The sequence below is a fragment of the Gekko japonicus genome, unplaced genomic scaffold (genome assembly GCF_001447785.1).
Source record: "Gekko japonicus isolate JY-2015 unplaced genomic scaffold, Gekko_japonicus_V1.1 scaffold2289, whole genome shotgun sequence".
In the NCBI taxonomy this organism is placed as follows: domain Eukaryota; kingdom Metazoa; phylum Chordata; class Lepidosauria; order Squamata; family Gekkonidae; genus Gekko; species Gekko japonicus.
The window spans coordinates 155,128-168,034 of NW_015172617.1; the positions used below are offsets into that span (position 1 = coordinate 155,128).

Here is a 12,907-nt window from a genome sequence, read left to right on the forward strand (position 1 = left end):
GAGTTGCGCTGTTTTCACGATAGGGTTATATTGGGGGGGGGGGGAGAGAACCAGCATCTATAATCTTCAAACGATGCCCATCGTTCTTCTGAGTGCCGCAGCCTCGCCCGCAAAGCCAGAGAGGAGAGAGGGAAAGCGGGTGCGCTCCCGTCCCCCCCCCTCTCTGGCCAGAGGTTCACCTTGCAGCCCTTGAGGATGCCGCCGCTGTACAGCTCCTCCTCCCTGCCTGCCTGTCAGAGCCCCCAGGGGTACTCCAGAGGCAGAGGACTGGCTTCCTCCTCCCCGGCCTGGCTCAGGGAGCGAAGACGATGGCACCTGGAGTTCTGAGGCGAGCTTTTCGCAGCACCCGAGACCCGGGCTGCAGCTCCCCCTTCCTCCACCTGAACAGCCAGGCTCGACCGGCGCCATGGCTTCGAGCGCACACGAGGCCCGTTGGAGGGTGTTTTTACACGCCCAGCCAGAACTACTTCCGCGAGGGGTGATTGCGCGACAAGCGACGGGCAGCCAATGGAGGGGAGAGGCGGTAGTCACGCCCAGCATCACAAATGGGAGGCAGGGCTTCTCCTAGGCGGCGGCGGGGCTTTTCGTGGGGGTGGAGCCAGAGGGGCACTGAGGCACGCACGAGACGGGGCGGGAAGGCGGGAAGCAGGGCTTCTTGTGGCCAGGGAAGCCTAGGCTTCTGGCAGGTGCTGGGGGGCTTTGGGGGGGCTGGGTCCTGTTTGGCACCCCTCGGGCTGGCTTGCGCTCTAGGCGAATGCCTAGTTTGCCTAGCGGGTGAGCCGGCCCTGCCCACAATGCCTAGGTTTCTTCAGTCACATGGGGGGAAAGTGTGCATGCACACGAAAGCTTATACCTTGAATAAAACCTTGTTGGTCTTAAAGGTGCCAAATTTTGTTCTCATAGTTTTTAACTGTGCTTGTATTTTGCTACTAAGGAAATACGTCGTTTAGCTTTACACTGATGTATTCATTGGCCATAAAGGAAAAATCATCTTTCCATCCTGTGCAAATGAAACACTAGGATACTGAACTTGTTTGCCTCAAAAAGGAACTAACTGCAGATGCCATTTTAGTCAGGGTGACGAGGAGAGAGATTTTAATAGTAGCAACCTTTTTCTGAGTGATTCTTAGCTTTGGAATGTGTGAGAATGCAAGTGATATTTTCCCATCCAGTGTCAATTTGGCCGTATCTCAGAATCTGGAAAGACAATACCAAAATATGTGTAATCGCTGTCAGTGTGACTGAACTATTTCTACAAGTGGGAAACTCACCCTGGAATCAGATCATGTTCCCCCCCCCCCCAAATAGTGCAGCAGTAAAATAGTGTGGGATGTTTGCCTGCTCATTCTGTGCCATGCAATATATGAGATTCACATTAGAAAAAAAACTTATTTGTGAGACAATGGTCATTTATAATGTTTCCTTTTTAAAGAAAAAGCTTAGTGCTTGATAGCCATTTCGGTGCCTTTGTACTGTAGAATTTGGGAGCAGAATTATGACTGATGGAACATATGGATTGAATATGGCCTGCCCATTCTCCATTCTCTTCATAAATAAGAGCCATCAAGATTTTCATTTTTGAAAAGTAAGCCACAAATTCTGGGTAAATATTCTTAAGTGAGACAAATCCCGGCAGCCCCATGATCACGGTGCCAAACAGCCAGATGATTCAATGCTAACCTTCAGCACGGCTAATCTCTTGACCTGAGCAAGTAACTCATTTTTACACAACAGTTTTGCTGCGTAGCTTGTTCTCCCCACAACTCAGTTCCTTTATTTTTCTCCACTGCCCATTTCCTTGACACCTTTTTTGACCTCCTGTTGCCATTTGCTTGTGTTTGCAAATCTGTCTGTTACACATAAGCAAAATAATTTTGGTATTGCATCAGACATAAACATGCATCCTGGTGTCTCCTTAAAGCTAGTGTAGTTTTTTTATGGGATAGGGCCCGTTTTCTCTTCCCACTGGTGAAACTGAGACAGTACGTGCCTCTGTGGAGGCCAGGCTACCAAGGGGAAAGGGGCCTTGAGAGAAAAGGCAGACATTCTGGGGAAGAAAGTGATTTCACAGCTGAGTAATCCTCACAAATCCACCTCATAACTCCTATCTCTGTAAATACACAGCATAAATCTCAGTGAGTCCTTCCCATATCTCCTTGAAGATGCCCAGCTGTCGTCAAGAGAGTAGGATTAACAGTAATGCAACTTCACTGTCCCATCCATAGTGTGCTGGAGACAAATTTGCTTCTGACGCCGTTGGAGGAACGAGGCTTGGGGTGGTAAAGCAAGGGTTGCCAACAGGCCTGGAGAAAAACATCTTGTCCCGTTAATGTGATGTTATTTGTCAGGTGAAGTTATTTATCTCCATGTTGTAAACAGCTTCAGCTGCTCATTTCCACACATTAAGCCTCTATTAAAGGGGCAGGACAGAAAGCCGATCTCTCTGGACTTAGAGGCTTAGCATGGGAATCTTCTGGAGCCTGGCTGCTTCTCTGACACCTGCCCTAGGGTCTTGCTGGCCTGAGACAGGGCTGATGATGTCACCACTAGCCGGGACCTCCTCAGCACCCAAGAAACAAATGGAAGAAGAAGAAAAAAACAGTGATCTCTTCTAGTCTACAAATCCGTCCGTCACTGTGCTCAAGAGCCTATGTATACTTTAATTGACTATGAAATGCTAACATCAGAAACATATATGGTAAACAAAAACACCTATTGTTGTCTTCAGAAGATTCAACTTATTTATAATTCACACCTCCTCTAAACCAATAATATTTTCATTATTTTACTGTTGCTCTTTGAAGCACAATACCTAAAAGGGGATCTCCCACTGATCATTAAACATGCTGAAAGTGATAGTAACTTTGAATCCACCTTCAAGTACTTGATGGACAGAACTGGTCAGGTCAATTGTGTGGCATATGGAATAAAAGCAATTAAGAACATAAAAGAAGCTATGTTGGATCAGGCCAATGGTCCATCTAGTCCAATACTTGGTATCACAGAGTGTCCAAAACCCAGGTGTCATCGGGAGGTCCACCAGCAAGGCCAGTACTCCAAACGCCCTCCCACTGTTGCTCCCCAAGCACCAAGAATACAGAGCATCACTGCCCCAGGCATAGTATTCCATCTACACCCTGTGGCCAATAGCCACTGATGGACCTCTGCTCCATATGTATATCCAATCCCCTCTTGAAGCTGTCTATGCTTGTTGCCACCACTGCTTCCTGCAGCAATGAATTCCATGTGTTAATTACTCTTTATGTGAAGAAGTTCTAAGCCTATTGCTCGTTAATTTCATTGAGTGCCCATGAGCAGTAAGCTTAGGACAAATAAAAGCAAGTACTTCTTCACATAAAGAGTAATCAACATGTGGAATTCACTGCCGCAGGAAGTGGTGATGGCTACAAGCATAGGCAGCTTTGAGAGGGGATTGGATAAACAATCAGTAGCTATTGGCCACAATGTATAGATGGAATGATTTGTCTGGGGAAGTGATTCTCTGTATTCTTGGTGCTTGGGGGGCAACAATGGAGGAAGAAGAAGAGGAGGAGGAGGAGGAGGAGGAGATTGGATTTATACCCCACCCTTCACTCGGAGTCTCAGAGTTTTTTTTACAGACTCCTTTCCCTTCTCTTCCCCCACAATAGACACCCTGTGAGGTAGGTGGGGCTGAGAGAACTCTTTTCAGAACTGTCCTTGAGAGAACAGCGCTGACAGAACTATGGCTTGCCCAAGGTCATCCAGCAGCCGCAAGTGGAGGAGTGAGGAATCAAACCTGGTTCTCCCAGATTAGAGTCCACGCACTTAGCCACTACACCAAACTGGCTCTGGAGGGCTTCTGGAGTTCTAGCCTCACTGGTGGACCTCCTGATGGCACCTGGGTTTTGGCCATTGGTCTGATCCTACATGGCTTCTCTTATGTTCTTATCTTCTAGGAAGAAGCTTTACCACTAAGCCCTGGCCCCACCCCCTTGTGGTCTCCCATTCAGGCATAAACAAGACCTATACCCAAACCTGGTTAGCTTCAAGAAGATTATGCATTGTGTGTGTTCTAACCAAGCTCAGACCATGGAACGAGTCTCCATACTGCAGTAAAGCGGCTTGTCTGAGGCCGCCTATCAAGTTAATGACTAAAGTAAGTGAGGGTTCTTGTTGCTTGCAGTCATAGCTACTGCCCTGTATCAGCTATTTTACATGGTGATAAAGGTAGGAACAAAGATGAGACTTTCCTGGGCAGTCAACTGATCTAAAGCCTTTTGTGACCCCCAGAACAAGTTCTTTGTTTTTGTTTTCTCCCAACTGATTCTCGCTAGAAAATAAAATAAGGATACTAGATCAGAGACAGCCCTTTCCAGTTATAATGGTTGTATCTCCATTTTAATGATCTTACTCTGAAGTTTGCATAGAGGCATGTGTCAGTAAAGTAGTTTGAAGACTGGGATAGCTGCCAGTGTTTCAGTGGACTTTGTTAGGGAGGTATAAAATTTTTTCAATGGGTGCTTATCTCACAAAGCAATCCTATGCAGTGGGCTTAGAGACTGAAGTCTCTTTGCAACGAAGTACCCAGCAGAAGTAGCATAGTGATAGAATGTGCATCGTGATAACGGAGGAAACTGCTTTACATCTCACTTTTAACCTTTTAAATCCTGGCACAGATTGGGCTTTAGGAGCATCTTTTCTAATATACATCTTTCCAAGACTCTCTGCCCAGTGACCACAGTAAATGTATAACTCAGGCCCCGGTCACACGGCAAAGTTGCCGCGGGAGAGGCACGGATGGTGGGCGAATTATCCGGGTGCGATTACACCCCAACATCTGGGAAGTGGAGCGCACCTGTGGTTTACCGCCGAAAATGCGCATTTAAAAAATAGTACCTCCAAAGTACTAGTTTGCCACGTGCTGCCTCCAGACTCCCATGGTGTGATCGCCGCAAGGACCCGTGATGTGCCGCCGGCTCATCTGATCGTGGATCAAATTGCGCTGGGGCTATTAGCCACGCCTCCCCCGCGATATCCAGCCCGTGTGACCGGGGCCCCTGCTACTTTTAGCAAACACAAATAAAGGTTGGGTGGGGGGGTTTGGTAGTTTTGCACTTGTGTGTGTGTGTGTGTGTGTGTACCCATGCCTGGAAGTCATGGCGATCTCTGGCAACTCCTACTGGCGCACGGAGGACGAATAGAGAAGGGGCTTGATAGCCCGGCTCTGGCTTCCCAGCCCTGGTATTCCAAGGAGGTCTCCCATCCGAATACTTGCCAGGGTTGCCGGCCCTGCTGAGGTCTGACAAGATCAGGCTTCCCTGGGATACCCAGCTCAGGGCCAAATAAAGGGGTTTGTTGCTGTTGCTGTGGTTTCACACTGACTTTCAGTGTTCCCCATAACCCCAAATGACCTCCATTTGATTAGCGCTTGTTTCGTTGGTTTGTTTGTTATTCGTCTTGTTCTGAAGCGCAAGTAATTTCCTGTAGACTCCTCTACAAATAACCAGATTAATTCCTTGCTTCATAAGAACAGTGTAGTGGCCAATAAACTGGAGTCTTGTGGCACTGTGAAGACTAACAACATTTTGGTAAAGCAAAATTCTGGCTTATTTTTGCTAACACAGACTATCATGGCGCCTGCAAGCTGGGCCCCAATGCTTTGCTTATTGTCATAGGCTGCGGTCACACACACAACATAATCCACTTTCAGTCCACTTTCAACCCACTTTTCAACTGGATTTTGTCAGTTCACACAGTAAAAACCCAGTCTGAAAGTGGATTGAAAGTGGACTATTTAGTGTGTGGTGACTGCAGCCTTCATTAATCCTGTGTTGATATGGGGGTGAGGGGGACACAGAGTGGTTCAGTCTTCAGTGTGATCTTGGGGAGGGGGTAGTTACACAGTTTGTCATTTGTTCCAGATGACAGCAAAACAACCCAACGTTTTTCTTAACGCTGTACACATGCATTGCAGACCACATGTTCCCACGCATCACTAAGGGAGCAGTCTTGTTGGTCTCTTATGTGCTCCCAGCCTTGAATCTAGCTGTTGTATTGCAGACTGATATGGCTACCTTCAGAAACAGGTCTACTCGGGATCCTATTCAGGTCTATTCAGTGGGGCTTCATCTCAGGAAAATGCTGAGTTCTCAGGACTGCATTGTAGCTTAGGAAGAAGCTTTATGATTCTTCCCCCCCTCCTTCGCTCTAGCGTCCTCTCTTGCCTGTCAGCATTGGGGGGGGGGAGTTCCATTCACATTTCCTTGCAAATGCCAGCTTAGCCCTTTCCTGTTAAGGAGAGCCACTCTGGTACTGCTGCTGCTGTTCCATGAACAGAGAAGCCCAAAAAAAGGGTTGAATTTGACTACTGTGTTGTCAATTTCACCTACATTTTTTAGGTGCAGAGGTGAAGCCAGGAAACCCTTGTGAATTTAGCTTCTTTCCCCCCACAGCAATGTGTCCTGGAGAGAGGCTGCATAGTACACATTTATTTTGTTAAAGAACAATTTTCCCTCACCTTTTCAATCCTACAAGTTTCAAGACCAAAAAGAAGACGAGATGAAGTAGACAGCTTCTTAACTTCCAAACAGTTTTTGCCCTGCCACTGTAGGAGGATCAAGCATTTCACCCTCAGCATCCCATTGTGAATGAGGTGGAAAGATGGGGACCTTCAGCAAATTATTAAACAAGGTTTATGGATGAGCTGAGATTTGAACCCAAGTCTGAGTTTAGCATTCTGTCCATTCCACCACAGTGGAATTCCATTCCATTCCACCGCAGTGTCTTTCTCAAAATAAATGTACTGCAACTCATTCACTCATCCACAATCAAGTGAACTACACTACTGCAATAAGTCCAAATCAAGTGAACTACACTACTGCAATAATTCCATATCTGAGTCTGGAATGTATTTGATCCATCAGATCCTAGTTTCAGATCTCTGATGGGCAAACTCTTCCATATTTCGAGCTAGAAGATATTGCTGTTAGTATTTCTGAGTGTCTAACAATGTAGTCCTAAGCATAGTAACACCTTTCAAAGGCCACTGAAGTCAGTAGGCTTAGATTGGTGTAACTCTGCTCTGGACTGCACTGCAAATTCAGCTTGGGGGGGGGACACACACAGAAACACAGCAAAGACACATGCTTCACCTACATCATTTGTTTTTATTTGCATCACAGATAAAAGGCACAGCCCACACATCCTTTGTCCTGCCTTGAGTGATGCTCTATGTCATGATTTTAACAGATGCTAAACTTTGCATGATGTCCGTTATGTCTGTCTGGGCACACATTACACAATCTCATTCACTTAGGCCATTACTGGAGGGTTTGCGTTAAAAAAAATTAAAATTAAAATAAGGAAAATATGTGCGTTTTCCACCTTTTCATCCACCTAAGGAACTGATCCTCCTGCCTCAATATACACCTCATGCTGCCTGCCTGCCTGGAGGGTTTTATGCCTGATATTACACAATCTTCTCCCACTGAACCCAAACTTATTGGTATAAAACCGTGAAGGGGCACAGCTGTGTATGCCTTAACCATTACATTTATAAGAAAGAAAAATGTCTTGACCCTAAAGAATAGGTCACACTGTTCCAAACGTCAGAAGGAAGGTACCAATGAGAAAGACACAAACAAAAGCCATATGGTAGCTTTTCTCAGGACCAACCCACCCAAATGAAACAAAAGAGTATGCATCTTCTGAGCTCTCCAGAAGCCTTCATCAGACTGGATGTTAAACAAAAAGGGGAAAAGATGTTTCAAATGGCCCTCCATCTCTTTTTCTTTACTTAAATGATATTGCGTTAACAGCCAACTGGCCACAAGCAGTGTCCCACTGAAACGATCCTATCTTATCCCCTTTTACATTTAATTACCACAGACAAAAAGTCTGCTACTAATAACATGGTCCTATTACTCATATCTAATAGTAGCATATGAATTAGACTCTGCAAGGAAAGATAAAATTTATAGGATATCAACTGCCCTAAATATTTCTTCCTGAAATCCTCCCAAAAACTGCAGAACAACAAAATGTGTTCCAAAGTCTTAGTATGACTATCCCCACATTCATGGCATCTATCCGAATAAGAAACACCTGCATACCTGTCTCTTTTTCTAAATCCAGACTGATGAAGAGTTCTGGAGAGCTCAGAAACTCATATGGTGTTTTGGGTCATTTCGGTTGACCTTAATAGAAGACAGTGGGTTGGAACCAATGCTCCCTCTAAGCTGTGGAGTCCTGTGAGCAAAAATTCTACTTTATGAGCTACTGGAATTAAAGTTGTGAGTGAGTGATTTGGCTACTGCATAAATTAGTTTGCTCTGGAGCCATTCTTCCTGAGCTGAGACAAAAATTTGTGAGCCGGAGGCTAAAAAAACTGCTTAGAGGGAACATTGGCTGGAACCAGGCTAAATATTCCACTAACAGAAGAAATGGAGGTAATTTCCACATTTCCCTCGCCCTGCTGCAGACCCCTGATTTGTCTCTCATGCTGTCCCTGTTTGATCCCCCCCCCTCAACAGCATTTCAGGGAGATCACTGAGCTGCATGGGGAGGGGGGAGCCAGGAGCATTCTGTTCCAATGACAAAAATGTCTTGTGTGAGCAGGAAACTTTGTCTGGATCCAACTTTCTATTCAAGGGAGAGAACCAGCATCATGTAATGGCTAGTGTATACCAGACCAGGAGCTGGAAGACCCACGTTCAAATTCTTACTCTACCATTGCTGGGTGACCTTGGAGCAATCACTCTCTGTTAGCCTAACCCAAACCACAGGGTGGTTGTTGTGAAGAGAAAATGGAGGAGGGGAGAATTATGCAAGCAGCTTTACTTCAATGAGAAGTGGGGTAGAAATATCTAAATCAGGGGTGTCAACTTTCATTGCCAGATGAGAAAGGCTGTGCATTTTGTCCCTGTATACTGTCCCAGTGCTCAGGCCCCTAGCTGCAGTGGGGCATTTGGGGGCCCTGCCCGCCTAATTAAAAGCCCTGCCCCACAAATAGCCATGCCAGTGCTAATGAGTAACAGGTGGTGGAAGTGGGAGGGCGGGCATCTGGGAGATACTTTGAGGAAGTACTGTAAGAGTTTGTATTCTGAGTAAAAAAATATTATCGTTAATTGGTTTTCCCTGTGTCCTTTATAAAGTTTATATCTCTGGTACCTGGTGTAACATTTTACAGCACACATGGCCCAAGATCAACAAAGTAAAATTTACGTCAGATCTGGCCCTCGTAACAAATGAGTTTGAAACCTCTGATCCAAATAAATAAGTTACTTGACTTTGGGTCTTGGATTTTTATTGGGACCAACGTGGATGCTGGGAACTCTGGCCCAAAAGGAAGGCAAAGGTAGAAGTAAAGGAATATCGATCGATGGACAAACACTGATACACCATAGTAAAGGGAATGTGAAAAATTATGGTTGAAAAGTACTTACGTATGGACACAGCCTTTATCCTATGGATCACCTTAAATATGCTACTGAATTGCGCTTTTTGATCTGATTCCTGGAAGGGAGGCCGGATCCACCAAAGCCTCTCTCCTCCCATACAAACATTTAGATTTGCATCAGTGGCTTGCATGACTGCTGCCCAAGGGGCAAGTGACACATCTCCATATACCCAAGGAAAGACCACTCTCCTGCCATAGTGGCCTTTCTCTCCTGTCTTTCTCCCTAATGATGAACCAAAACAGCTTACATTATTCTCCTCTCCTCCTCACAGCCCTGTGAGGTAGTACTGAGAGTATGTGACTGGACCAAGGTCACCCAACAAGCTTCCACAGCAGAGTGGGGATTCAAACCTGGGTCTCTCAGATCCTAGTCCAATACTCTAACCTCTACCCTGCAATGGCTCTCAGTGGCCTTGATGCCTTTCCCCACTCCAGCCCGTGAGCCTGAATTAAGAACCATTTCATTATGCAAGGCAAACCCAACTTGCAGCTTACAGTTCACCTAACAAAGAGCTGAAGCTCCTGGGTGTACCTGTAGCAGACCTATTTCTAATTCTGAATTTTATTATAATTGATTAAATAAGGTCAGTTTATTCCTCTCCCTGCACACCAGCACACACACCCTCCCTTTGAAAACTCACCTAGTCACAAAATCCATCCATCAGTTTTAACCGGGTAACAAAGGAGTCAGTATCTCTATTCCCAATGCAACGGTATTTCAAAACACGTACTGGGAATTCAGGCTCATTTATTTCAATAAAGTTTACTTTTAACATGCACACACAAACCTTTAAAATATTTTATTTTCCTCGGCCACATGCAAATGTTTCATTAATTACTATCAAGATTATTTATTTACTGTGAAAATGGTAGCTCTCACCTTCAAATAGCCAGGGTGGTATGTTTTGTTTTTATGAAACCAGCACTGCTAGCTCCCCACTGCTTAGAAAGCGTGTGTGGCCAGAGGGCTCTCTCCCTACCACATATTAAAAGTCTTCCTTTTCATAGCGTTATCCAGAAGGCTGAGGAAGCTTAATAGGAGGATTAAAACTCGCAGCCTGCTTTTGCAACTACATTGATTTCAGCGTAAACCAAAAGGACAGAGTTCATTCAGTTACTCTGAAGAACGACCCTTTAATCCCCGCGCACTAATTCAGGGTCCCAACCCAGTTGGCCTCCCTAGACATGTGGCAGAGAGTGACAGGCAGCTCTCAAGGAGTGCTATCAACCCCTCACTCTGAGTCAGTCAGAGACACGAGTCAGTGCACCTGTGACCCCAGCGTCTTGCAGAAAGCCAGGCAGCAGAGCTCCCAGATCTGCTCTTGCACTCCTCCTTGTCCTGAAGGCCAAGAAGCCCCCATGGACTGCCTTGGTGCTGAGTCTACAAGCACCATTCAAAATGCCCAGGAAGAGAGAAAGGCCACACAGAGCCAGGGCCTTGCCCACTCCCCTTGGACCCCTTACTGCAACTTTGACTCTCCCTTGTCTTTTATTCCCCACAACAAGCCAGCAGTGTCCATATGTCAGCCCCCAGCACCCATCAGCCAACCCGCTCCTTTCATCCATCTCAATGTACACCCAATCCAGTCCTAACATACTGTCTCCATTGGACACCACTGGGCTCCCACTCTTCCTTTTTCCTGTCCCCCAAACGTCCTTGGCCCGTGCAGTATTTCACCTGCTCCCCACTTTCTGCTTTTTGAGTTTCAGTCATTCCCGTCCACCGAATGAGTGTGGAAAGACTTCTGAAGTGCGGAAATGGAAATGGGGGGGGGGGGCCTCCAGCAGCACACAAAAAAACCCTCCTTCCCTTTCATTCATGATCTTTTTTCACAGCTGGAAATGGGTGGGAGGGTGAGGTGTGGGAAGTGCATCTTAAATGCAAACGACAATGGAAGGGGATGTGGGATGGTCTCCCCCAACACCTCTGTATTGTCCATCCAGCCTCCAGCCCTGAGTGGGTTAATTCTGTTCCTTACCTCACCTGGAAGTCAGATGCAGATCAAAAGGGGGAAGGTGACAAAGATCACCTGAAGCACCCCAGAGAGTAAGCAGGCTATTAGTGAAGGGGGTTAATGGGAGGGGGTTAGATGACACTCCCCCCCACACACACACTCCAACCTGGCTTTTGCCTCTCACACCAACCATTAACTCCTTTCTGTCCACGTTTCCTTTCTCCATGGTCCCCCCCTCCCCCGCTCCTCCACCGCCCCAGGCGGCTCCAGGCTCCTTCCCCGAAACTGAGGCTCCCCTCCCCTCCGCGGGCGCGAGTCTCACCGGCGTCTTCCTCGTCGAAGCTGTTCATGCAGGGGAAGTAGATGGCCAGGGCTTCGAAGGAAGCGGACAAGCTGAGGCGACTCTGCGAGCGCTCCATGAACAGCCCGGAGCCCGGAGCGCCGCCGGGGGCCTCGGCCGCAGCGGGCGGCTTGGCCAGCTTCGACGCCCCATTCTTCACTCGGAGCACAGCCCGCGGCGTCTTGGCTGCTGTGGGGGGGCCTCAGGGAGGCGCGAAAGGGCTGGCCGGGGGAAATGGTGGGGCGCGGGGGGGGCGCGGAGAACGGACTTCGAGCCCCCGGGGAAGGAAGGAAGGAGACGCGCAGGGCAGGAGGAAGCCAAGCGCCCGCCGGCAGAAAGGATGCTGGTCCCCTGGGGGGGAAGGATGCTGATGGTACCCGAGGGATGAAGGATGCTGATGGTACCCGAGGAAGGCGGCCGGCAGGAGAGTTCTTCCTTCCTTCCTTCCCTCCTTCCTTCCTTCCTTCCTTCCAGCTGCTCTGAGAAGATGCTCAAAGATGCGGAGCCCCAGCGAGGGGGTGGTGGTGGTGGTGGACGGTGTTTGCCCCCGATGCAGATGTTCGGCAGGACAGCGCTGCCCTTGCGCCGCCCGGACAGCTGGAGGCTCCCGCTGCTCCAGGGATGCCAGAAGGCGCTCGAGCCACCTGCTGCTCCGCCCGCTCTCCCGGGACGCCGCCGCTGCTGCCACAGAGCGAGGCACGTCCCTCCGTCCGGCTGGCTGGCTGGCTGGCTGGCTGGGTCCCCCGGCGGCAGGCTGCGCTCCCTTCCGCGGCCCCCCTCTCACTGGCCCTTCATTCAGCCCGGCGCGAGGGGCGGGGGCTGCCGTGAAGTCATCCTGGGGAGGCCGGGCGGCCAATCAGAGGCGGGCGGCAGCCGAGGGGGGAGACGCGGCCCTTAAAGGAGCCCGACGGCGGGGCTGAGCCGCGGCAGCAGAAGGGGGTCGTCGTCGTCGTCACCAAGGGGAAGGGACCCAGCTTGAGCCCCCCCCCGCGGCGGCCGGCAACCCCCCTCCAGGATTCCGTTCCGGAACATCAGGGTGTGTGTTTGGGGGGGTTAACATCATGCGTCAGGCGGGATTATTTTGCCCTGCGCCTGCCAGCCGGTTGAAGGAGAGAGTGTCTTTGAGCATGGGCAGAGTACTTTTTACTCAGCCGGCACAACCGTCGGTTGGGG

General features: G+C 48.4%; 1 protein-coding gene across 1 annotated transcript in view; it reads right to left on the reverse strand.

The window, feature by feature from the left end:
- Positions 1–11,813, reverse strand: part of RIMS4 (regulating synaptic membrane exocytosis 4) — a 118,637-nt gene extending 106,824 nt beyond the window's left edge. Inside the window, exon 1 of the mRNA XM_015421657.1 lies at positions 11,717–11,813. Within this exon, the coding sequence (XP_015277143.1) occupies positions 11,717–11,813 (97 nt within the window). The remainder of the gene's footprint in view (positions 1–11,716) is intronic.
- Between the last annotated feature and the right edge of the window lie 1,094 nt (positions 11,814–12,907).